The sequence below is a fragment of the Lissotriton helveticus genome, chromosome 6 (assembly GCF_964261635.1).
Source record: "Lissotriton helveticus chromosome 6, aLisHel1.1, whole genome shotgun sequence".
Taxonomy (NCBI): Eukaryota; Metazoa; Chordata; class Amphibia; order Caudata; family Salamandridae; genus Lissotriton; species Lissotriton helveticus.
In genome coordinates this window covers 491,727,242-491,754,743 of record NC_136067.1, presented here as the reverse complement: position 1 = coordinate 491,754,743, position 27,502 = coordinate 491,727,242, and the positions used below count along the sequence as shown (strand labels likewise).

Below are 27,502 nucleotides of genomic sequence, written 5' to 3'. Positions count from 1 at the left end.
AGGATCCAGGTTACCAACACCAGGGAAGCCGGGTGCATATGGGTGAAGTGACATCAGAACCTGTCGTAGACAGCAATTGAAGACTTTTAAGAAGATGCCTCTGGAGAAGACTGCTAATGATTCTGGGGGAATCCAAGGGTGGATTCTGGAAGTGAAGTACCTGCAAGAAGAGGGGACAGGGTATATGCCACTCGGGTGACCGGGAGGCATGAAGAGACAACGGTGACCTTGTCGCTGCAGCTGTGAGGGCCAGTCGAAGCTGAAGAAGACCAGGAGCTATTCACAAGCTGTCCCATGTCGGATGTCGGTGTTGAGGCGGTCAGTGTCCTTTTGGAACACCAATAAGCCGCAACTGGTATAACAAAAAGGAGCAAACTTTGGGACCAGCAAGGTCCCTGGGGCTTACCAAGTACTGGAGAGTCAGAGCTGGCCCCAAGAAAGCAGGGAGCCCACTGAAGCAAGAGAAGACCCTTTAACCTCATGGATGCTGAAGACCTCCCTCTCCTGTGCTGGGCCATAATATTAATGGGTGTGGTCATGACGAACTCAGCTCGTCATGAGCACCCTAGAGGTATATGCCATGACGAGCTGAGCTCGTCATGAGCATCGAAAAGGCTAGAGAACCCACGGAGCAAAGGCACCGGAGTCGCAAGAGGACCTCAAATAGCTCCCCGAAGATGTAGACCCTCGGTACAGAGGATGCAGTGAGGACACTGTTCTTCAGAAGGGGAGGTCCTGGAGACTGGAGCTTCTTGTAGCCTGAAAATTTCTTGAGTGCAGAGCCAACAAGCCTTGGCAACGGCAAGTCGACGTGGTGCACAGGGATTTGATCTTAGCAGTTCCGGTGAGTGATACTGGTCTCAAAATTGCAGAGAGAACAGATCACGCCCCCCAGTACATGGGGTTATACCTCCAATATCAGAATCTGTGTTGGGGGATGACCAAACATGCTAGGGTTCAGTGCAGCCACTATGTAGTTAGACATCTCGTAATGACTGTTGTCCACTATATGTCTTAAAATGTCTGACCACGCTTGGAGATTCGACTCTAGGGTTTGTAGGGGTGTCCTGCTCATGCAGGGGCACCCTCACACTGGTAATAAAGCACCCTGCCCTCAGGACTTGGGAGCCTGCCATAGGGGTGACTTGTAGGTTTTAAGTGCATAACCTCAGATAAAAGGAAACGTATATCTGTCGTGAGAGGTGCAAGCTAAATCTCACACAGGCTGCAATGGCAGGCCTGTTGCCACAGGGTTAAGCAAACTCCCATGGGTGGCACAATACAGGCTGCAACCCATGGGAGAAAACTGGTGTACCTATGTCCTGGGTACCCTAGCACCATATACTAGGGACTTATAAGGGTACACCAGTAGCCAATTGTGGAGGTACCAAAGTACTTACCATGTCAATTCAGGGGAGAAAGTAAGTTTGCTGGGGTCCTGATTAGCAGGATCCCAGTAGAATAGGTCAATAAACACAATGACCCAAAGCAAAAAGTGGGGGTAACCATGAAAGCAGATCCTACTTTCCTATAAGAGATGTAAGGATTTTATAGGTATCACGGGCGGGCAAGAGGTAAATGCTGGTAAAGGTTTTATAGGGTTTGGGGTGGATAGAGGTAAAGGGACGTAAGGTTTTTTAACAGTCTGTGACAGGTAGAGGTAAATAGTGATAAGAGGTTTTTATTAGGGTTCAGAGACAGGTAGATGTGAAGAGAAGTAATGGTTTTTGTTAGGAATCAGTGGGGGACTTTATAATTCAGGAATGGGTAAAAGTAAAGGTTTTGTTTTAGGGTTCAAGGGAGGACTGTTCCCCCAATCAGACAAAAAAAGCGCTGCAGGGATCCCACCCCAAAAGATATATATATATATATATATATATATACATATATATATATATATACATATATACACACATATACATATTGAGATGACTGAAATGGCAATAAAGCACTTTCATTGAATTTGCACACTGGTGGTCCGTAACTGTGTTTGTGTTACCAGACAAAGAGGTAATCCAGGATTCCTTGGTTTTATATTTATATATATATATATATATATATATATATATATGTACAATTGTATAGTATACATTTCCAGTAATCATGTGACTAAGGGCTATCTCAACTTGTGATGATTGACGATGTATATACAGAATGGACATTAACATGATTAGTCTTATTTATAAGAAAATCAGATATTCGGTGATTAATTGTTTGACACTTTATTTGCTATTTTTGCACATAGGCGTATTTTGCACAAACAATATTATAGGAATAATAATTCCTGAAGGTTTGAAATTTGCACTAATGCGTATTTTGCCCATGTATATTAAGCACTAGCACTTTAGTTCTATCAACATGAATTATGAATAGGCAAACTATTATTATCTATATTTTATTGCCATGTCAAACTGTGTAAACCGAATATATACACGTATATGCAGAATCTACAGGTATTTTACCGTGATTTGTATTTTTTCCAATCAGCCCTAACAGTGATGTTCGAGGCATGTGGGCTGCTGAATTCATATCTATAGCATAGATCGCCGCCTAGTGTTGGGTCCGGATGATTGCACATTGTTGTCCTGGAAGAGTCTTCGAAGTATAACGAGATAGGTGGCTCCTCCCCTGGACTACAGTGCGCATGGGCATCGACTCCATCCTCAGATTGTTTTTTTCCGCCATTGGGTTTGGATGTGATTTCGTTAACTCCGGTTCGGAATCGATCAAAACTAACTTTTTGCAGGCCAAAAGGCCTTTTTCGAACCGTCGATATTGTTTGCGTTCGGTGCCCGACTTACTCCAACTCTTCGAGTCAGAGATCCGGGGAGTCGCGTGACTCTTCGGGGATCGAGGCCCAGTCGACGCGGCAAGACTTCGACGGCATGGAGCGGAGTCCGTTCAAGCACTGTCCCGTGTGTGGCTCCAAGTATCCACACATCGACGTCCACCCAGTCTGCAATAAATGCCTGTCGCCGGACCACGACGAGGCCAACTGTATGGCCTGTTCCAAGTTTCGATCTAAGAAAACCATCAGGCTCCGGAGCGCGGCGCGCCTCGAGGCCCAGCGATCGGCTCCAGCACCGGTGGACATCTTCGTCAACGAAGAAGCGGACGAGCAACAGGTTCACCTTCAAGTTTCACCTCCAACAGTGGTCGTAGAGTCCGACTACGAGGCGGACGCTGAAGGCCAAGACGTGGAGGAAGTCGTCGACGAGGTAGGGGACGACGACGAGGCCATGGAAAATAGCTCAGAGGAAGAGCTATACCCCGTTCGTACTTTAACTATGGCTCGGGTCGAGCGATCGCCACATGGCCTTACCCACGACCTTCCACCAGGATCCACGGCCCCGCCTTCCGGCCCGGCTACGGACACTTCGGCGGAGCCGCTATTGTCTAAATCAAAACCGAAACTGAAACCACCGGTGTCGACAAAGACTAAAATGGCCGACACGCCATCGAAACCGAAGACGTCTGCTCCCCCATCGACGCCGTCGTCTTCTGAGGCCTCAAAGCCGAAGAAAGTTGTCGGACCGTCCACGGCGCCGACGGTGGGCAAGGAGCCCAACCCTCGTAAGGCCGGCCAATCGGTGTCGAGCAAGCCAGTCGACCCGAAGCCCACGAAGGCACTCGGGACCGCTCCAGACAAGGCCGCCAAGCCGAAAGCCATAAGGCCTGTCGACACTACGTCTGCCAAGGGCGCGGAGTCGAAGTCTGCGACCCCGACGCCAAAGGTCAAGGCTGCCGATCCGAAGCCATCGGCGTCCGCATCAGCGGCAGTGGTCAAAGATCTCGGCGCACCAGTGAGAGATGCTCCTGCGCCTTGATCGGAGAAACAGAAGGCGTCCACGCTCGGATCTTCTCCTGGACGCGGACCGAAGACACAGGTCGGGTTGACGAAACCATCCGCTTCCTTTACGAAGCAGGTCTCGGACTCCCTCAAACGACTTAAAGACAAGGCTTCTGCGTCGGAACCGAAGACACATTCCGCTCCGAAGCAAGCTGTCCAAACGCCTCAGGCTTCCACGCCGCTCCTCTTCACGCTACCGCCTAAGGTGGCGCCGAAGGCCTTTGCTCCAATGTCGGTGCCCACGGACTTGGTGGTGTCGAAACCAACTCCCCCGGCTGGGGGCCAGCAGCATCGGCCACACTCTTCATCGGAGCACTCAGAGCAGTTTATCGATGCCGACACCGGAAGGCTGTCCCTTTACAAAAGGAAGATTACGGCATCACAGCCTTTGGAGTCCTTTAGGATTCCACTAAAGCGCAAAAAGCCTGCAGAGGACACACCTGTCTTGACTGAGCCAGTTGTTCCACGGACACTAAGAAGTGCAACACCATCGCCCACCTATTCACATGGAGAGGATGAGGCAGAGCAGGATGAGGAGTACAATTTTTCCCACAACCACGGAGCCTGATGAGCTACAGGACTCGTGGGTAGAGACAGGTGATCAAGGAGATCAGCAGGCGGCCCTTGACCCACAGGTGTTCAACGTCAAAATGTCTCCCACTGAAGATTCAACAGCGTTTCATGCTTTGATCGAGAGGGCAGCCAAAAACCATAATGTTGATATGATTGCTGACCCTGTGGAGGCTGACTTCCTTTTTGACACTTTCTCCACTGCTGAAAAAACTGTGAAAACTCTTCCCATGCTAAAAGGGGTCCTCAGGCATGCTGCGGACATTTTTAAGGAGCCCACAAGGTCACGGGTTGTTAACCCTCGGATTGAGAAGAAATACAGGCTGGCACCTGGCGATCCAACATACATACGGGGCCAGTTGCCGTTGGACTCTTTGGTGGTCTCTAATGCACGCAAACGGGCGAACTCCCAAATCACGGGTGAAGCTCCTCCCCCAGACAAAGAGTCAAAAGTGCTGGAGGCATCAGGGAAGAGAGTAGCAGCTCAGGCAGCCAACATCTAGCCTATCTCAAACACGCAGGCACTATTGGCCAGATACGACAGGGCACACTATGACACCCTAGAGACCCTGTTGCAACACCTGCCAGACCAGTTCAAGGAGGGAACTGAGATGCTTGTCCAAGAGGGAAAGCTCATTTCCAACGCTGCTATAAAGTGTGCACTAGACGTTGCAGATACAGCAGCACGGGCAATCAACACTAGCGTGATGTTGAGGCGTCAGGCTTGGCTCCGAATTTCCGGGTTCAAGCCTGAGATACAGACTACCATCCTCAACCAGCCGGTGAACCCAGACAGGTTATTTGGTCCAGAGGTAGATACCACCCTGGAAAAGATTAAAAAAGATACTGAGACTGCCAAGTCCATGGGGGCTCTCCAGTCCCAGCAGTTTCGAGGGAACACTTTTCGTCGCTCAGGCAATCGAGGTGTTACCAGAGGCCAGTTGTCACAGCAGACGCAGTTCAACAAAGGTGGGGCGCAATCATCGTACCCCAAGCAGAGTAGAGGAGGATACCGGGGAAACAGCTCCAAGGGCAGAGACAGAGGCAACAACAGTTCCCGTTCCTCTGCCACCAACAAACAGTGACTCCCTGTCACTGCCCCCCGACCATCCAACACCTGTCGGGGGGAGACTCCAGCGGTTCCTGTCAGTGTGGAAGTCCATCACCACAGACAGGTGGGTCAGGCAACTTATCCAGTTCGGCTACTGTTTAGAGCTAACAGCCAGTCCTCCCAATATGCCCCCAAAACACCGTCCTATGTCACAAGAGCATTTGCACTTATTGCAGCAGGAGGTTCTTGCCATGCTGCAAAAAGGCACGATAGAGCTCGTGCCAGTGGAAGAAGGGGGCACAGGACTATATTCCCTGTACTTCTTAATCCCCAAAAAGGACGGGTCACTCAGACCGATTCTAGACCTGCGGCCCCTGAACCAGTACATTCTTTCAGAACACTTCCACATGATAACACTGCAACAGGTTCTTCCATTGCTAAACAAGGGAGACTTCCTCGCAACCTTAGACCTCAAGGATGCTTACTTTCACATCCCACTCCACCGCTCCCACAGGAAATACCTCAGGTTCACCATCCAAAACAGGCATTACCAATTCAAGGTCCTCCTTTCGGGGTGACCACAGCCCCCAGAGTGTTCACGAAATGTCTGGCGACAGTGGCGGCGCACCTCAGGAGACAGAACGTCCATGTGTACCCTTACCTGGACGACTGGCTTGTTCAAGCAAAGTCCGCCCAGCAGTGCGCGACCGACATGTCCCACACCATTCACCTTCTTCACAGTCTGGGGTTTTCACTAAACTATCCGAAGTCGCACCTCCAGCCAGCCCACGTGCGGCAGTATTTGGGCGCGACGATAGACACTTTGGCGGCTACAGCTCAGCCAAACCCAGTGCGGATAGGCAACATCCAGTCGCTAATCCTAAAGTTCAGACCACAACACTCACTTCCTGCGAGAGTGTTCATGCAGTTGATAGGCATGATGGCCTCCTGCATCTTCATAGTCCCGCACGCGAGACTGCATATGCGTCCGCTCCAAGAGTGCTTGGCACGTCAGTGGACACAGGCTCAAGGGCAATTGAAAGACCTAGTGTTGGTGACCGGTCGGGCATACAGCTCTCTGCATTGGTGGACTCCACACAACCTTTGCAAGGGCCAACCGTTTCAAGAGCCTGTGCCACAGATTATCCTGACGACGGACGCATCTCTCCAGGGGTGGGGAGCTCATGTGCTCCACTACACGGTGCAGGGACTATGGTCAACGCAGCAAAAGAAGATGCACATCAACTACCTAGAACTGATGGCAATCTTCATGGCACTCAAATCATTCAAAGTACATCTGTGCAACAAAGTCGTGTTGATCCGGACGGACAACATGACAGCCATGTACTACATCCAGAAGCAGGGAGGTACACACTCTCCACAGTTGTCTCATTTGGCTCAGAGCATGTGGAAGTGGGCCATTCAGAGGAACATCTTCCTCATGGCGGAACACCTCCCAGGCAAGGACAATCTGATGGCGGATCTGCTCAGCAGGTACAGCCATCAGATGCACGAGTGGGAGTTACATCCATCAGTACTCCGCCCGTACTTCCAACAGTGGGGTCATCCAGAGATAGACCTGTTTGCCACAAAGGAAAACGCAAAATGCCAAAGCTTTGCCGCCAGGTTCCCTCACCCACAATCGCAGGGCAATGCGATATGGATGAACTGGTCAGGCAGATTTGCGTACGCTTTTCCACCAGCACCTCTCATCCCGCTGGTGGCAAGAAAGCTCAAGCAACACTCAATGACTCTCATCCTAGTTGCTCCAACGTGGGCACGCCAACCATGGTACACCACGTTTCTAGAACTCTCCGTGGTGCCGCATCAAAGGCTGCGCATCACACCCAGGCTCTTGACGCAGAACCATGGCGACATTCAGCATCCAGATCCGCAACAGCTCAATCTGGCGATCTGGCTCCTGAGGTCTTAGAGTTTGGCTACCTTAATCTGCCTCCTGAATGCATGGACATCATCCGGGAGGCCAGAAAGCCCACTACCCGAGCTTGCTATGCAGCAAAATGGAAGCGGTTTGCCATTTACTGTACTGAACACAATATCAACCCGCTAGATGCATCCATTCCTTATATCATCTGCTATTTGTTACATCTTTACAAATGGAATCTAGCATATGCTTCCATTCGGATACACTTATCCGCCATAGCGGCTTATCTTCAAAACAGGCAGCATCTCTCTGTTTTCAGAGTGCCTGCCATTAAAGCCTTCCTGGAAGGGCTGAAGCGCATCATCCCTCCCAGGACCCCGCCAGCTCCTGTGTGGAACCTCAACGTGGTCCTCACCAGGTTGATGGGCCCACCTTTTGAGCCTCTCCATTCCTGTGAGATTCAATTCTTAACATGGAAAGTAGCCTTTCTCATTGCCATTACTTCTCTACGGCGTGTTAGTGAGCTGCAGGCACTCACTGTACAAGAGCCATTTATTCAAATTCATTCCAACAGGGTAGTGCTGCGCACTAACCCTAAGTTTCTTCCGAAGGTAGTGTCGCAGTTTCATGTTAACCAAACCATAGAACTGCCCGCATTCTTTCCAAACCCTGAAACAGTAGCCGAAAGAATGCTCCACACACTTGATGTCAAAAGGGCGTTAATGTACTACATTGACAGGACGAAAGATTTCAGAAAGACACAACAGCTCTTTGTTGCCTTCTCAGCCCAGCACAAAGGCAACCCCATTTCCAAAGCAGGAATAGCCAGGTGGATAGTTAAGTGCATTCAGATTTGCTATCACAAAGCTAAGCGCACTTTAACGGTCCCCCCAGGGCCCACTCCACACGCAAGTTGGGGGCCTCCATGGCGTTCCTAGGCAATATTCCTTTGGAAGACATTTGTAGAGCAGCCACATGGTCTACACCACATACGTTCACTAAACATTACTGTGTAGATGTGCATTCCAAACAGCAGGCAGCTGTAGGACAGGCTGTTCTCAGAACACTTTTTCAAACTTCTGCAACTGGCACGGGCAGCCGCCGTTAGTGGAGGGACTGCTATGTATTCTATGCTATAGATATGAATTCAGCAGCCCACATGCCTCGAACTGAATATGCTACTTACCAGTATGCATCTGTTCTTGGCATGTAGGGCTGCTGACATTCATATCGCCCGCCCTCCTCCCCGGCGCCCGTAGCGGTTGCAGACTTCTTCTTCTTACACTTACTCTTAGGCATGGTCATCGTTTACACTTTTGCACTCCATCTTTGCCGCAATGGCTAAAAACAATCTGAGGATGGAGTCGATGCCCATGCGCACTGTAGTCCAGGGGAGGAGCCACCTATCTCGTTATACTTCGAAGACTCTTCCAGGACAACAATGTGCAAACATCCGGACCCAACACTAGGCGGCGATCTATGCTATAGATGTGAATGTCAGCAGCCCTACATGCCAAGACAGATGCATACTGGTAAGTAGCATATTCAATATGTTTTTATTGCATTTAAACTAAGAATGTAATCTTGATTGTTTTTTACTGGAAGTAAGTTAAACGTTATTGCACGATATAAAGACCCTAGTATATCTACCATGTCTATTTTTAGCCCTTACACGTGACCAGGCAAGAACCAATTACTGGCACCTTAAAAGAAATCGTCATAATTGTGATCACTGTCATGTGAACAAGGCTCCTTTGAGCCGAAACGTCATGCTGCTAACTTGCACTAAATAAATAAGTTTAGCACTTAACTGGTCCGTGTCTGCGTGATCCCTTGCTTGGAGGATTCCTGGGCGTGTGGAGAAAAACGCTGTTACTTGGATATATATATATATATATATATATATATATATATATATATATATTCTTTTCCAAAATTGCTCCGTCTGACTGCAGATGGCCCCGTGGGAGGTGGCGCGCACTCCGGCCGAGCACGCCGGTAATTCAATTCCAAAATTAGTTCCAAATAGCAACGCTCTGAGAAACCAACACGCCACGCCAGAATTCAAAGTCCAAGGGTGTTTATTCACACCTACAACATGTTTCGGCTTGAGACAAGGCTTGTCTCAAGCCGAAACATGTTGTAGGTGTGAATAAACACCCTTGGACTTTGAATTCTGGCGTGGCGTGTTGGTTTCTGAGAGCGTTGCTATTTGGAACTAATTTTGGAATATATATATATATATATATATATATATATATATATATATATCCCAGAAGCCGCTTGAGGGAATCGGATGCTGCGCGTTGTCCTCCAGCATGCAACGAAAAGCAGACACGAACCCAGATTAAGTGCAGAAAGTAGCGTTTATTTCTCGCTAGTCAGCCATAACGCGTTTCACCACAGGAGTGGCTTGATCACATGACAACGTTCAAACATTGAATGGACCATTAAGACAGCTAGCACCCTATGCACGTGACTGTGATAGTGATAGACATAAAGAAAACAGTGAAATACAACTATGTTTCTTCCTTCGAGAAAAATATATATATAAAATATATAGAGACTAGGTTAGCAAAAACTAAGAATATTGAAAGCAAAGCATTCACCATCTGATACATATTTTTTGACGTAACTCAGAAAAGGATTACATATGATTAACTTGTGGTATTGACCAACATATTTTACCAAAATATAAGGAACCTTTAACTTAAATGCACAAATAACAATATAAATATTTTGAATAATTGCGCAACATTGATTTTTAGAAAAAGTGCAACGTGCAAATCGACATATATCAATACATGTTTATATATATCATACAAAAATTAATCTGTATAAAAACTTTTCTCATTTCATATATATACACAAATGTTTTACCCAGAGGTAAAAATCAGTTGGTCATAACATGATTTATAGCATAATGCTTAATAGTAATGAATCTGAGTATACCAGTAGTTGTAGAAGAAACCCCTCATGGGTAAATAATTGTTCGAAGTCAGTGACAGATGGTAATCGAAGGACAGTATTTAGTTGAAAAAGTCATTGAGTGCATAAAGTGAGTAAAGTGCATGAATTTGAAAAACCTCAATATGAGGGTTTTATAAGTAACAAGAAGAAAATGGCAGCCAACAGGGACAAAGTCCAAAAACTGTGTAGTTCTAATAACATATTTTTATGCCACTTAGCAAGACGATATAATTAAAAAGTTAAAGTTAAATCTATGAACAGTAAGTTTCAAAGAAAACAAGAAGGATAGGGACACAAGGGACAGATTCTCTGTGCAGTTTAGGATCAGGGGAAAGGAAGTGAAATAGAATTAAATGTAATTAAATTAAATTAAATTGTCACTTCCATGGGGGTTCAATGAAGTATTTACAATCATAAACAAGTGTGTAAATCTTCGGTATTGTTTAACCCTCCGGGGCTCTTGCTGTTGAAGTTCAAGATGTACCTCGTCTCCAACTTACGCATTTGATGTTCACGGTCACCTCCCTGTTTAGTTTTAGGAATAGTGTCGATGACATAATACTTGAGATCCATTAAGTTGTTGTTATGGATCTCCCGAAAATGTCTCGCCACTGGGTAGGTGGGGTCAGAGTTGGTAATTGCCCTAATATGCTGCAATATCCTTACACTAGCTGGTAGTTTGGTACTTCCCACGTACCGTAAGGGACATGTACATTCTAAGATGTAAATGGCGTACTCAGTTTTGCAGTGGAGGGATTTTGAGATTTTAATGTCTTTACTGCTAAAAGCTGTAGGTAACTGGTTTTGTTAATACCATAGGTACATGCTTTGCATGAATGACATCTAGTGAACCCCGTGAGTTTTTCAGCCAATCTTTGGAGGGAGTCACTTCAGGACAATTGGATACCAGACTATTGTGGAGGGAAGTAGCCCTTTTATAGGTGATACTGGGCTTGGTTGGCATGGTTTGACCTATTACAGGATCAGAGCGAATAAGGGCCCAATTTTGATTGATGATTTTGTTTATCGCACCTTTTTGGGCACTGTAGGGCACAATAAGTCTGACCGTACTGGAATCTAATGATTTACTGGATTCAGATATAGATAGTTTGTTTGTCTTTGGGACAAGGAGAAGATTTCTATCCTGTTCCACAGTTTTATTGATGGCTGTTTGAATGATGTGTATAGGATAGCCTCTAGCGAGGAGTCTATCCCTGCATTCATTTTGTGCCATCATCAAATCAGTCGGATTACTGCAAATCCTTTTTATTCGCAACATTTCCCCGTAGGGGATGCTGCGAATAAGATGTTTGGGATGGAAGCTGGTATAATGTAGAATGGAATTACCCGCTGTCTCCTTTCTATATAGCTTGGTTTCCAGTATATTGTCACGGGTGTATATTTCTATGTCTAGAAAATGAATGTTGGTATGACTCATGGTACAGGTGAAATTCAGATTGATATTGTTGGTATTCAAGAGGTTAACCCACTCCTGGGCCTCTTCCCTAGTACCATTCCAGACAAAAATAAGATCATCAATATACCTGTAATACATTTTGACATGACTGTGGTAATGTTCGCCTAGAGTACCCTTTAGGACCAGCTCCTCCCACCAGCCCATAAAAATGCAGGCATAGCTGGGGGAGAAGCTGGCCCCCATTGCCACCCCCCTCATTTGTTGGTAGAAAGTTTGATTGAAGGTGAACATATTATGATGTAAACAAAAGGTCACCATATCTAACAGCATTTTGCTATGTTCGGGGGAGGTGGGTCTGTTTTTGGTAAGAAAGTAACTCAAAGCTCTTATACCATCCTTGTGATCTATACAAGTATAAAGGGATGATACATCCAAAGTAAGTCATAAATATCCAGGGTCCCAAACAAAGTTCTTGATTTTGTCGAGAAAGTCACTGGTATCTCTCAGGTAAGAAGATAATCCAGTTACACAGTCCTGTAGGAAAAAGTCAATATAGTTTGAGGTGTGTTCCAACAAACTGTTCCTACCGGAAATAATGGGCCTTCCGGGGGGGTGCACAGAGTCCTTATGAACTTTAGGAATGAAGTAGATGTTGGGAATGGCGGGATAATCTTTTTTCATGTACAGATATTCCTCTTTTGTAATTAAACCAGCACTTTTCCAAGCTAAAAGTTTCAGATAAAATGAGTTAGAGGTCTCTTTAATTACTGACGCACTGCTGATTTTGTAACATTTGCGATCATTCAGTTGAGACATTGCTTCAGTCATATATTGATTTCTGTCCCATAGTACCACGTTGCCTCCTTTGTCCGAGTTTCTGATGACAATCTGATTGTTTTGTTGTATTTTGGCTACCAGGTTGTCATACATATATATATATATATATATATATATATATACATACATACATACACACATACATCATTTGTATGTGTGGGGTGATATATATATATGACACACATATATGTATATATACACACACACATAAATAAATGTATTTGTGTGTACATACACATATATACATAATATTCAATGGCTTCATATATGTGTGTGTGTGTATACACAAAAACAATACATACATGGGCCTACACACACACACACACACACACGCATATTTAAAATATCAGTTGTTGCAGTGCATAATATGTAGTCGGATACCACACTGTAAAGCAACGTGTTGTAAACATCTGAATGCATTGTAAACTACATGCATTGTAACAACTAATATTCTAGAAAGGTAAAATACCATTTCATGATTGTTACCTGGTTTTAAAGGAGTGACTGAGTTTAGAGGTAGTGTTCTACATATCTGCCTCTGCTTCTACATTTACCAAAGTGTAAGTGATTGTAGTTACAATCGATTTGAGTATAATTTGACCAATCATGATTCTGTGTGCAAGAAAATGGGGTTTACTTTCGTAAAATCATTTGTGAATTGAATTAGAGCACTTTATTCTGTGAGTGCTCAAAATCTTTCTCTGTCATACTACCCTGTGAGATCAAACGTGTATTGCCCATTTTTGGAATTTAGAAACAAAATAATCATTGGATATTACTATGTGACTGGAACACATGTTGGATATTTCACATTTCTCACTAAGCATTCAATTCCTCCTAAACATGTTCGGTATCAGTTAAAAGCCTATGTGCTTGTAATAAATGATATTTTATTTATTCTTTGTCATATATTGATGCTTACTAAATCACATTGTGCTAGTAACTATCGCAAATACTGATGTCTACTATAGTCCCTTTTTCAACAGAATCATTTTGTTGAAGCCAGTTTTTTTTTGAAGAGCGGAATTTAATATCAATTAAGGCACATTATTTTTATTGATCGATTCTCTTTTTCTCTTTTATCATCCCACAGTTAGTCACAGGAGTATGGGAAGGCGGATACAACGTGATCTGTCAGGACACACACAGTGGAGGGGACGCAGATATGAAGGTAACATTTATGCCATCTTGATGTCAGCATATGTGTCCTCCAGACCAATAGCATTTTTAGAAATGTATCCTTTATTTTCAGAAGCCCAGGGCCCTTCCTCCTAAGGAAAGCCTTATTGTTATTGAGGACTCCAAAGGTATAATACTACAGAAAAGATATACAGGATTCGATAGTGATTTTCGACCTTTAGAAAGGTTTATAGAAAAATTAGGAACACCAATTCGTTTTTAGGCCTTGGATCTCTTGTGTTCAATCCACGGTGCTGCCACGGAAAGGCATGCAGATTTTGCTGTCGGGGCCCGTTACGGGCCCCCAGGGTATTGGGGTGGTGGGGGGTGCACATGGGGGGTACCTATGGTACCCCCCTACATTGTCATGGACAAGGTGGCAGGCACCGGCGGTGCCTGTCACCTTGTGCATGACAATGCACACAGTGCCTTCCCAGCGTTGTGGCGGATGGTACTGTGAGTACCGCTCACCACAATGCTGGGAATAGAGCATGCCACCGCCACGGTGGCATCCTAATTGCAGGTGCGGGACTGCCGCACCACTGGCGGCTGGTCCCAGTACCGCCAGGGTGGCGGGCGGACGAAAGTCCTCCCACCGTCCTAATCGGCCCCTAAGAGTTTTAGTAATGTGAAGTCATCTCTTTGCTCAAGAAGGTTCACTGATAGAATATCGATGTAACAAACACTGATGTTCTAAATATAGAAAAAAAATAGACTGCAAAAATATCGACTCCAATACCTTAACAAGTAAAAACACAAAAATCAAATACAAAACATCGTTTTTTATATACATTTTATCTAAATATAACAAATACTGTTTAATCGAAAAATAATGTATTAATTATTATCTTTATTTAATTTTTAAACTTTAAAATTATATAAACTATATATATGAATAATTTTAAATAAAATAAACATTCTATAATAAATTAAATCATTAAACTGTTAAAAAAAATACAAACTTACATTTCCCAGTACAATAAGTGCAACAGTAGGGAAACTGTTAGATAGCGGAACAATTACATTTACTATTCCCACTCCAGCAGGTGCAACAGTAGGGAAAATGTTGGATAGCAGTGGGGTAAAGATTACTATTCCAACTCCAGTGAGTACAACAGTAGGGAAAGTGTTGGATAGCGGAGGGGCAAAAATTACTATTCCCACTCTAGTGTGTGCAACAGTAGGGAAAGTGCTGGATAGCAGAGAAATAAAAATTACTAATAACACTTAAACAATTGAAAAAAAGAAATATTGCAACATTTTACAATTACAAATATAAAATTCAATATATTAAACATATAAAAAGACCACATATTACATTAATTACATATAAGAAAAACCTACAAATGATATATAAAATAAATAAATTAATAGATACATTTATAAACAATAATTATTTAAAAGTAGCAAATATTAACAAACAAAAATATTATTTAAAACATAAATGTATCTATTGTATTTCCTACCCTATAACACCACACCAATAACAGAACACTTCAACATTTTTAATTAAACATATTTCCATAACTAATCAGCAATTAAAAAAATCTTAATAATAAAATAAAATAATAAACATTCATTGAATACACATGCTTTAACACTATAATATCCACAACATACACCTAAATTAAACGATAAAATAATAAAACACAATTAAATATTTTTAAAAGAAAAACTATTACTATTAACTAATAATTAAATATGTATTTAATACCCACCTTGTACCCCTTTAAAAGTAAAAACAACACACAAAAATAAACAATTACACACAATAAATATCAAATAATTAACATTAACAACTATATAATTAATTAAACACAAAATACTTATCACTCTTTATTCCTATAAACACCACAACACACACCTAAAATTAATTACACAATTACCATAATTAATTACTAATTAATTAATTAGAATTAATTAGCAACTAATTATTAATTCATCAATTTAAAATACATTACTTCCTACCCTTCCCACCCATTACATATATAAACACCACAACACACACCTAACATTAATTACACAATTTCCATAATTAATTACCAATTAACTAATTAAAATTAACAACCAATGTTTTATGAATTCATAATAAATTACTTTACACGTATAACGCTGTAACATCTCAATTAAACAAATAATAATAAAAAATATCCAATACAGTTAACATAATTAAATTACTTCCCACCCTGTTCCCCTATAAATCCACAACCCGCTGTGGAACTAAAAACAAAAATTCAAATAAAAAAATATGAATAACTAGGAGGTGCGCCAGAGGTAAGCCCGTTTGCGCCTGTTCGCGCACAGGATGCGCCGGGTGCCGGAAACTTTGCCTCTCTGCATCGAGCCGCATTATCGTATTCCCATGACTAACTTGTAAGTTTGAATCACGGCACCATCCCTAGTTGTAAGCCTAATACCATCTGTAAGCACCCAGACTCTTTGTCCTGTGGCCTTCTGAACGTGAGATCTCTCAGCAAGCACTGTGAAGAAATTGCGCTACTCATTGAGTCTCACGATCTAGACGTACTCTTCATGACAGAGACCTGGACCAGAGCGAACAGTTCGGTGGAACTGGGAACAGCCTGCCCCCCCGGCTTTAAAATAATACACAATCCTCGGGTGGGGGCTAGAGGAGGTGGAGTCGGGCTAATCTTTAGGGAGACTTTAGATTTCTCCCAGTTTAACATCAAGGCTTTTTCTGGATGTGAACTGCTGGGCTTTTCCCTTAAGGGTCAGGGAGGTGTATTACACACTGGGCTGCTATGTTACAGACCCCCGGCTAACACGCTATCTGCTGTGTCCGAGCTTATAGACCTAATTTATGATCTATCCCATTCTCACACTAGGCAGATGGTGTTAGGGGATTTCAATCTATGGCCGGAAGGACCGACGAACTCGGCTTTCGTAGAGCTGGTCCAGGCCTGCCGCAACATCGAGTTACAGCAGCTCGTACTATCTCAAACCCACTCAAAGGGTCATACCCTGGATCTGCTCTTCGCCGACGTATGTCATACGACTCTGCGGGAAGTCCTACCTCAGTGCTGGACGGACCATGCGCTCGTCCTTTTCTCTCTCTCACTTACAGCTGCTATAGTAAAGAAAGGTAGTGCTGGAGTCACTAAGATGGGTAGACAATGGTCTAAACTCCTTAAACAATCTACCCTACCTACTTTGCTTTTGGACGGCTTCATCTTGGGAGACAGTGTGGACGTGAGCTATGAGATCCTTTGTCAGCGAATTCTGGCTTCTCTGGACTCTTTGGCCCCGTTGCGTAAAATTAGAGTTAGGACTAATCTGGCTATGCCATGGTACTCAGGAGAACTTCGGCAGCTCAAGCTCCAGTGCAAACAGGCGGAGCGCACCTGGAGGAAGCAGTACCTGGAATCAGACAGAGTCCTCTTTAAACAGGCATTGGCGACCTATAAAGTCCAGATTAAGCTGGCCAAACCAGTTTCCTAGAAGAATCGCTGAAGGCAGCTGCAAACAAGTCTCAGGCCTTATTTAAGATCGTTAAAGACCTGGCCCACCCAGCCTGCACTATAAAGGACATCCCGGCCTCTCAAGCTCTTTGCGACTCACTGGCACAGGCCTTTGAGGACAAGATCGCCACCATCTTAAACAATCTTGCCTTGTCATCTAGCCCTGTCCCTCAATCCGCGCATTATCCCATTTTGACTGAGACCATGAAGGGTGGTACCAAGCTAGCCGGGTTGAACAACTTCCCCCTGCCGTCTTTTGAGGACTTCTGTGGGCTGGCTGACGGGGTGTCCTCGGGCTCGCCGCTTGATCCTCTTCCACCTAAATTCTGGAAACTGTTCCGGGAAGAGCTTTTTCCCCCGCTTTTTTCCATTTGCTGTCAGTCCCTCAGGTCAGCACGGGTCCCGGACTGCTGGAAACTGGCTGTGGTCTCCCCACTGCTAAAGAAGGAAAACCTGGATCCCGTTTGCCCAGCTAACTATAGGCCTATTTCCCTGTTGCCATTTCCAATTAAAATTCTTGAGAAACTGACCACAAAACATCTTTCCAACTTCTTTGAGACCACTGATTGCTTGGATGTGGTTCAGTTTGGCTTTAGACCAGCCCATGGGACAGAATCGGCACTGGTGACTGTTCTTGATGACCTTCGGACGCGTGCCGACCAGGGTCGAGCGGCCTTTTTAGTGCTGCTCGATATGTCGGCCGCGTTCGATACGGTCAGCCATGCGATCCTGATCAGGAGACTGGCGGAGGTTGGGGTATCGGGCCTGGCCCTTGATTGGCTGGTGTCTTATCTTGACAACAGGCACCAGGTAGTAGCCCTGCCACCCTTTAAATCGAACATCAGGAGGGTTGGACAGGGCGTACCTCAAGGGTCGGCCATTAGCCCCATCCTATTCAATCTCTACCTCCGCCCCCTGATCAAGCTGATAAAATCTTTTGGCATAGCAGTCACCAATTATGCCGACGACACCCAACCAAACTTATCTTCTCGTTTGAGGGTAAGGAGGCTGTGTCACAGGAGGTCTTCCACCGCTGTATGAGCACCACGGCAGAATGGCTGGGTAACAAATCCCTGTAATTTAACAGCTCCAAAACCGAGGTGCTACATTGTTCCTTGGACCGTACCCCTAGACCTCTTCCACAGGATTTTTGACCGCCTGACTTTCAAGGTACCAGTTTGCCTGCTGAATCCGTTCGAAACCTGGGGGTGATGTTCAGTTCCAGCCTGCAGCTGGATGTATCAGTAAATAAAACGGTGGCCACTTGTATGGCATTTCTCTGCTCGCTGCGAAAGATCTTACCCATGCTCCCTGTACAGGCTAGACCAGAGGTAGTGCGGAGCATAATTTTATGTAGGCTTGACTACTGTAACGCACTACTTCTGGGGGCGCCTGCTACTTTGGTGGGAAAATTGCAGTGCGTACAGAATTTCGCCGCCAAACTTGCACTTTCGCGCCGACGCTTGGACTCTTCTGCCACGGCACTTAGGGACCTTCACTGGCTGCCAGTCCCTCAGAGGATTGACTTTAAAGCTTTGTGTTTGGTATTTAGGGCTCTTCACGGACAAGGTCCGTCCCCTCTGCAGGATCTATTCTTTTGGTACACCCTGTCCAGATCACTCCGTTCGGCCTCGGCCTACTTGGTAGTAGTGCCCAAGATTTTGAGGTTCCGGATGGGTGGTCGATCTTTTAGGTTCACCGCAGCAAGACTGTGGAATTCCCTTCCGCTAGGTCTGAGGGGTTTGGAAGACTTCTCTTCCTTTAAGAAAGCCTTAAAAACACACTTGTTTCCTAGAATAATGTAAATGGTTCAGTTGCCAGAAACATCATGTATGTGTCATAACAGTCTAAGCGCCAGGATGCCCGTCGGGTGACAGTTTTTGCGCTATACAAGTATGCCAATAAATACATACATACATACTAAAAATAATCAATTTATTTTATATAATTAAATTACTTCCCACGCTGTTCCCCTAAAAACCCACCACCCACTACTGAACTAAAAAAGCAAAAATTAATTAAAATTAAAATAAAAACTACTAAAAATGTAACACATATATTAAAAATACAAACAAATCTTTTACAAACATACATCACATACATATAAAATATATACTAAAATACATAACATTAATAAAAAATTGATATTTTTTACAACTATATTTTTGCAAACGATATTTTACACTTCAATATTTTTAACATTGATATTACTTACCTTAAATCAATATTCTTGACCACGAGAATTTGTCTGTCGATATTTCTGTCCCACAATATGTTTAACTCAATATTTGTATAATTCGATATTTCTGATTCTATATTCTGTCTCTACACCCTCCAGAAACAAGACAAGACACTCTGCTCTATAGAGGCAAATGTTTATTGGAAGCAGAACCAATTTGGAAAGGATGGCTAGAATACAAATATGTGATAATAGTAGAGACAACACTACTGTCCTGAAATCCTCCACCAGCATTAATGGTTTGTCATTGTGAAGGTGATAGAGAAATGGATTTCACTTCACAATTTCTCAATATACGTTTGCGTTAGCAGCACAAATCCTAGGGATCTGGCTGGGGGATAATTTGGATAAACCATCAAACAGCTTGATGAAATTGAGTCAGTAGGATTGGGTAACTAGAGTGTATGAGGTGGAATTCTGCCTTTGGACGATTCATTTTTACCTGAAATGTAAGCCATCAAGTTTTCTAGCATGTCCAGAAAGTCATGCAGATCCACCATCTACATAATCTTCCAACCCAAACCTCAATGCATCCATAACTACAGCCGCTTAATGCGTCCAGGAGGTTGAATGAGTCGATGTGTTTGTCCAACTGGAGCAGGGCGCATTTTTCCATGGCCTTAGATAGGAAAGGAAGGGTAGAAATAGAGCGCAGATTATTTAAATCATTGGGGTCAGCCGTAGCGTTTTTGATCGTGGGGGTTTGTCCTAGTTGGAGGGAAGCAGGGACACTACTGGTGGCTAGGGAGGAGTTGATAATAGTGGTCCAATATGCGGCGATGATGTGTTTTAGGTCTTGAACCAGATAGGCTGGGAGGGGATCTCTGGTATGCAAGGAAGGTTTAAGCTTGGTGATGATGTTGAGGACATCCCGTTCTGAAACTGGACAAAAGTTATTCCAGGATGCATTGTTTTTTAGTTGGGGGATCATGTAGTAGGGCTCAGCAGGGGTGTCAAGGGGGGGAAGTTGGGAAGAGCCCCGGGGGAGGGGTAAGGGTGGGTGGAGACTTAGAGGGAATGTTAAGGAGGGGTGGTTGGCTATGTGGGAGAGGAGTTAGAACGAAGGATTGATCAATCTCATTGATTTTATCCGAGAAAAAGCTGGCAATTTCTTCACATCTCTCGACCGTAGCCATTAGTTTGGGGGGGGGGGGCTGAGGCAGTTTGGCTTTTGGCAATGCTAAATAATTCCCTAGGTCGGTTTCTTGCCCGGTCAATTTGTGAGCGGAAGAAGGAAGGCTTTTCATTAAAGAAGTGTTTTATGTAGTTGGCTCTTGCGACTCTGAGGAGGACAAGATTTGAGGAGGTAGGCTGTTGCCTCGAAGTGCGTTCAGTCTGCCTAAGCTCACGTCTCTCACTGTTGAGGTGCTATTGAACCAGGAACCCATTTCTCTGCTATTCTTATAATGGAGCTGCAAAAGGTTCTGTTTCTCACATCTGGGGGTGGTTGAGCATATCCGTACAAGATGTGGTACTACTGTCACTTAGTAGCCGGGTCTGGGGAATGACCCTCTTTGGATCTGACAGTGTTCAGGAAGAACTTTCAACTCCTCTCCTGCTCACTGCTGTTGGCTCTGTACCAGCTCTATAGTACTATCATGGTCCCGGTTAGGCCAACATCTGGCAGAGGGCACCTGGGGGTCACTCTACCTCACCTTGGTACTGACTGGTCATCACCCGGGAGCCTGCAGCATGCCTATTTTATAGAAAAGGCTTGAATCCCTAGATTCTTGGTATCCACCATCTTGTAATACCAAGGATCACTCATTGGAAAGTTTGTCCAACAGGTCTCCGAGTCTCACTGGGGGTTCTAGAATTCAGGGAATTAGTATTGCAAGATCAAAACCTAGCAGCTATTCCCCTTGCACCCCTTCTTTGTATGTTCCACCCCTGTCAGAACCCAGTTCAGAGGGCCACGGGCAAGCAGGAACTATATGGCCCAACTGTGGGTGTTCAGGCCTTTTACTCCTGATGTCTCAAGGCAGGGTCTACTGTGGACTCTGAGCAACTGGGCCAAGTGCCCCTTCAGTAGTTGATTCTTAGTGGTAGTGCGGGTAAAGCAGTCTAAAGATTCTTGGGGGGTAGGGAGCGATAGCCATGGGGATCAACACCGGCTCACAAGACAAAACAAGTGAAATAATTAGAAAAGTAAAAAGTGTTCCAGTCCTGAAGTGCTATCTGGTAGACAAGTTCCCCCGGGGCCTTCTGGACATGCGCTTAGTCTTATCTGCACCTGGAGGGATTGTCTGACCACAGCCTCCGAGAGCGTCTCTCTCGTAAACTCTTTTGCTATAGCGGCTGCCTCTAATTAGTATCACAGATGCCACTCTGCAGGGGCCACGGCAGGGTGCCCTCGGCGCTCCTCTCATGGGAATGCATGTTTCCTTTAGTCTTTCCCTCATTTAGGGGAATTGTTCCTGGTTCCGATCCTCAGTTGGGGCTCTGACCTGCACGGGTCGCCATAGCTGAGCTCTCCTCACGACGGTGGCATCAGTGAAGTTATGATCCTTGTTTTTGTCCTGCGGGCCCTGCTCTGCCATGCGGTGTCACCACACCTGCTCCTCACTTGAGCGACAGCCTGATCAGCACCACAGTTAGTCTGTCTTCACAGTGACCCCTCTGGGAACGAGGTCTCCGACTGACACATTGCGCACAGACTATAGCCTGATCAGCACGCCAAACCTCACAACAGTTCCCCTCTGGCATACGGATTACCTGACTTACACACTGCACATGGGCAATGGCCTATTCGTCATGACAAACTTCACGGCAGCTCCACATGGCATACAGAGTCTCCGACTTACACACTCCGCATGGGTGATTGGCTAATCAACACAGCAAACTTTACAGTGGCCCCCGCTGGCATACAGCGTCGCTGGCTTACACATCACACATAAGCGACCGCCCGATTGGCCCTGCAGTGATGATGATGATGACCATGTCTAACTTTGCGGCAGCCCCCACTGTTATATGGGGTTACAGACTAGAACCTGCACATGGTCAATGAGCCGATCGGTGTAGTAGCCTTTCCTCGCACGTCGCCACAGGGATCTATTCACCAGGATCCCCCACTGGACCTTGCTCCCTCCAGCGCTCTCCTCTTCCTCACAGGGCTCACTGATTTTGACAAGCACGCAGGCACCGGTGCTCCAGGCTCCTGCAGCAGGTGGTCTTGGATGTCCCTGGGTGATACGAGACTGGCAGGCCTTAGCCTCAAGCTCGGGTCACAGACAGAACTCTTGCAAAGCTTCACCTCTTCGCACAGCCCATCTGGCTGCTTGACAGTTGACAAGTTTTGCAGCCTCAACCACCCTACTTATAGTCCATTTCCAGACACCAATTGTGGTTTAGGGTCTTAGTCTTTGAAGTTTATGTTGGGTGTCTGCTTCCTTTTTAAGTACCCTCTCTTCTGCCAAGCCCTCGCTCCACAAAGTAGTTTGTAACATCAGGAGCTACTCCACATCTAATAACCCCACAACACAGGCCTTAGGAGTTACTAGAGGTTGACACCCCGATGAAAGCGACAGTGATCTGTATATCAAATGGTTTTCCCAGGACCTCGGAACTGCTCTTCTACGAACCTGAACAATGGAGGATCGAGCCTACTGATGAAGATGGATAAGTGAATCCACTTACTCATTGAGTGACCTGAAAGTAAGCCACTCTCACACAGGTCCTGAAGAAGGCTCCCCTGACCTGTAAGGGCAAGCTAGGGCCAAAACATGTCGACCTACCATGACCAAACACCAGGTGCTGTGAATCATTAACATATTCACCTAAACACCTCCTACAATTTTTAACATTACCCCTTCCCTGTCTAATAAAAGACTAGACATATAAACACCTTTTCTTGAAACTAATCACCTTTAATTCATGAATGTCCTGAAACCAGATGGTCTCCCTCCAGGTGGAGGAACATAGATCACCTGGAGAACTGAAAACTCAAGTGATATAGACCCAATGAAAATGCTATTCACCTAACTGACAGAGCGGAGAATCAACATATACCGCACCCTGGGTTAATATGAAGGAGGGTATCCAGTCCAGAAATCGTAAGACCCTAGAATATGTAGACATGTGATTCATTCTCCTCTGCTTATGATCGAAGAAGAGCTTAAACAGTTTGTTTTTGGCATATTATAATTTTGCTCTGGCTCAAGCCATGCTGGGTTTCAAATTGTCTTGCGTACAGAATGCTTTGTCACCAATGAGGGTAGAAAGAAAATAACTGCAATGTTCAATTTACTGATTATATATTTATACACTTTGCTCAATGTTTGCCTGTGGGATTAACTGATGATCGATCTAAAGGATGAAACACGGAGGTAGATCACTGGGTGTGCAGTGACCGAGACTCTGGAACGCCCTGAACCCGCATTGAGAACAGAGCCCAGCTGGACACTTTTTTTTTTGTAAACCTTTTTATTGGATTTCAATATTATACATGTCATACATGAAACAAAGCGTACTCGTCTGTTACAGCATTACAATCACACTTATCATTGTCATGACAAATAGCATCGTGGGCATTCCTCGAGTAGGCATGGAGGTAAATTGTCTCTGTGGTGCAATCTCCCACCATCTCCAAGGGGGATGCTGAGAGTCAGCGAGGGTGCGGTCGCTGGCAAGGTTGCCGCCGTTCCCCACCTGTATGACAGTCTCTAGACCATAGTCCCCTGCGATGAGTAACGGTAAGTAGAAATCCATAATCATAACTGAACTTTGCGATTTGAACCCAGGGAAGTGACGGAGTCATGCGGGGTGGGGTTGGGGGGGGTGCGGGGCGCATACGGTGAGGGCAAATGCAGTGGAGCTTTGTAATCTGCGATCCAACGCATGCAGACTATGCTAGTGTGTGCATTAGTGCATGTTCCTTGGGAGAGGATGGGGGGGGGGTACACTGGTGTAGCCGGGGAGGGGAGAGTGAACAGGCGTCTCAGGGTGCGCTTGGTCTGGGCATCGCTTGTGTGTCCTGTGGGGGTTCCGCGCCATCAGTTTGTGTTTGCTTAAAGTCGTGTAGGAGCATCGCCAATTCTAAGGAGATAGCACGCTTTCGTATGCCTCGAACTTTATGCTGGCGAATAATGTCTCCTTCCGCCGCTGCCCACTTCTTTACCGCCCTCCACCAGGCCGTTATTGGTGGACCCTCTGCTGCGCACCAGTGCATTGCAATACTCCGTTTTGCTAGCAGGATGGCCAACAGGGCAAATTTGGTCTCTACCTTCTTGCGCTTCTGGCGCCTAAAAATGCCTAAGGCACATGCCTCCCATGTGTGGAAGTCAGTGAGGCCTGTGACTGTTTGAAGTGTGGTGTGTACCGTCACCCATAGGGATTGTATTACCGGGCACGTTCAGAACATGTGTATAAAGGAAGCGTCCGGCGTGCGACAACGGGGGCATTCAAAGTGGGAGGTCGGGAAAAAACGCTTAAGCAGCGCTGGCGTGAGATACGCGCGATGTAGCACATTAAACTGGACCTTTTTAAATCGTTGGTTGCGGGACACCTTTTTGTGATGCTCTAAGGCCCGCGACCACTCTCTGTCATGGAGGTCGCGGCCAAAGTCCTCCTCCGAGTGGAGCCGTAAGCGCGTCAGTGGTACGTGTGTTAGTTCCATAATGGATTTGAAGATCCACGTGATATTGTGTCTGCCCGCCCCCATATGTAGCAGTGTGTGAAGTAACGGATGAGTCTTGGGTTCCCTATCCCCTAGGTTCCAGGTCCGTCTGCAGTCCGCCACCAACTGCCGGTGTAAGAGGAATTGACCGGCTGGAAGCCTGCTTCCCTCGGTCAAGCCTGCGAATGAGAACAATTGACCATCGGAGAGCAGAGCCTCTGTTTCAGTGAGCTGGTGTTCAGTCCAGATCCTGAGGTCTCCCGCTGAGTAGAACACGCGACCTTTAGGGAGTCCCACCAGTGGCAATAATGGGGATACACGTCCTGGCCGTTTTGACCAGTAATCAATCAATCAATCAATCATAACACTTGTATAGCGCGCTACTCACCCGGAAGGGTCTCAAGGCGCTTGGGGAAGGGGTCCGCTACTGCTCGAACAGCCAGGTCTTGAGTTGTCTTCTGAAGGCGAGGTGGTCCTGGAGCAGCCGAAGGTGGATGGGGAGGGAGTTCCATGTCTTGGCCGCCAGGTAGGAGAAGGATCTGCCTCCGGCGGTGGCTCTTCGGATGCGTGGTACGGTGGCGAGGGCGAGGCTGGTAGACCGTAGCCGGCGGGTGGGCGTGTAGAAGGTCAGGCGGTCGTTGAGGTACTTGGGGCCCAGGTCGTGGAGAGACTTGTGTGCTTGGGTGAGGAGCCTGAACGTGATCCTCTTGTTGACGGGGAGCCAGTGCAGGTCCCTCAGGTGGCCGGAGATGTGGCTATGTCGGGGGATGTCCAGGATGAGTCGGGCGGAGGCGTTCTGGATGCGTTGGAGTCTTTTCTGTAGCTTGGCTGTGGTTCCGGCGTAGAGGGTGTTTCCGTAGTCCAGTCGGCTGGTGACGAGGGCCTGGGTGACCGTCCTCCTGGTTTCGGTCGGGATCCATCGGAAGATCTTGCGAAGCATACGAAGGGTGTGAAAGCATGATGAGGAGACGGCGTTGACTTGTCTGGTCATCGAGAGGGAGGAGTCCAGGATGAAGCCCAGGTTGCGTGCGTGGTCTGTTGGCTTGGGGGCGGTGCCCAGGGCTGGGGGCCACCAGGAGTCGTCCCAGGCGGAGGGTGATGGTCCCAGGATGAGGACTTCCGTCTTGTCTGAGTTCAGTTTCAGACGGCTGTTCTTCATCCACTCGGCGACGTCTTTCATCCCTTCGTGGAGGCTGGTTTTGGCGGTGTCGGGGTCTCTGGTGAGGGAGAGGATCAGCTGGGTGTCATCGGCGTAGGAGATGATGTTGAGGTTGTGTTGGCGTGCGATGGTAGCGAGAGGTCTCATGTAGACGTTGAAGAGGGTGGGGCTGAGTGATGATCCTTGCGGGACGCCGCAGATGACTTCGGTGGCCTCGGATCGAAACGGGGGGAGGCGGACTCTCTGTGTTCTTCCGGCGAGGAACGAGATGATCCACTTCAGTGCCTTCTCTTGGATGCCGGTGTTGCTTAGGCGTTGGACTAGGTTGCGGTGGCAGGCAGTGTCGAATGCTGCGGAGAGGTCCAGGAGGATGCGTGCCGCTGTTTCCCCGTTGTCGAGCAGGGTTCGGGTGTCGTCGGTGGCTGCGATGAGGGCGGTCTCGGTGCTTTGGTTGGCTCTGAACCCGGACTGCGAGGGGTCGAGGGAACCGTTCGTCTCGAGGAAGGCGGCCAGCTGTCTGTTGACGATCTTAAGGGGTGAGTCGGGTTGGGGGTGGAACCTGGAAGGAGCATTCGTGTCAGCTCCGGGACTGTTAACTGTCCTTCTTGGGCTTCTCTTTCCCCGAGGTTCCGGTGTGCCGTCCAGCATGACATCCACTGCAGCTGTGCCGCTAAGAAATAGGCCTCAAAGGACTGGGCGCCCATCCCTCCTTTATCCCGAGGCAGTTGCAAGGCCGATAGGGCCACCCTGCAACTGCCCTTCACCCAGATCAGGGAGATTAGTAATGAGTTAAGCTCTTGAAAAAAAGACTGTGGTGGCCGCACCGGAATATTAGTGAAGTAGTGAAGCAGACGGGGCACCATTATCATTTTGGAGAAGGCCACCCTCTCGATGGGAGCCAAAGGTAGGGTCCGCCAGAAACTAACTTGGCTTTTAAGTCCACGGAGGGCTCGGTAGTGGTTGCCTTCCAGGAGGTTCTGGGGTTAATGATAGAGTCTGATACCCAAGTACCGAGGGGCGTTGCCCGTCCATGCCAGACTCTCCGATTCTAATTTCTCGGTGTGGGGAATTCGGGTGCAAGGGATAGATAGAGGATTTTCCTCAATTCACACTCCACCCTGCGGCCCTCTCGAAATCTGTGAGTGTGGACCAGAGGGAGGAGAGGTTGGCCGTAATATCTCTAACATAGATGAGAAGATCATGCGCATAAAGGGAGACGCTATGGGTTCGACCTCCCAGTGGGATGCCCCAA

The 27,502-nt window shown here is 46.4% G+C and overlaps 1 protein-coding gene across 1 annotated transcript in view; it reads left to right on the top strand.

Annotated features, from left to right (window-relative positions):
* ELOVL5 (ELOVL fatty acid elongase 5) overlaps positions 1 to 27,502 on the top strand; it is a 517,949-nt gene that overhangs the window by 214,110 nt on the left and 276,337 nt on the right. The window contains exon 4 of the mRNA XM_078647945.1: positions 13,674 to 13,751. Coding sequence (XP_078504071.1) covers positions 13,674 to 13,751 — 78 coding nt within the window. The remainder of the gene's footprint in view (positions 1 to 13,673; positions 13,752 to 27,502) is intronic.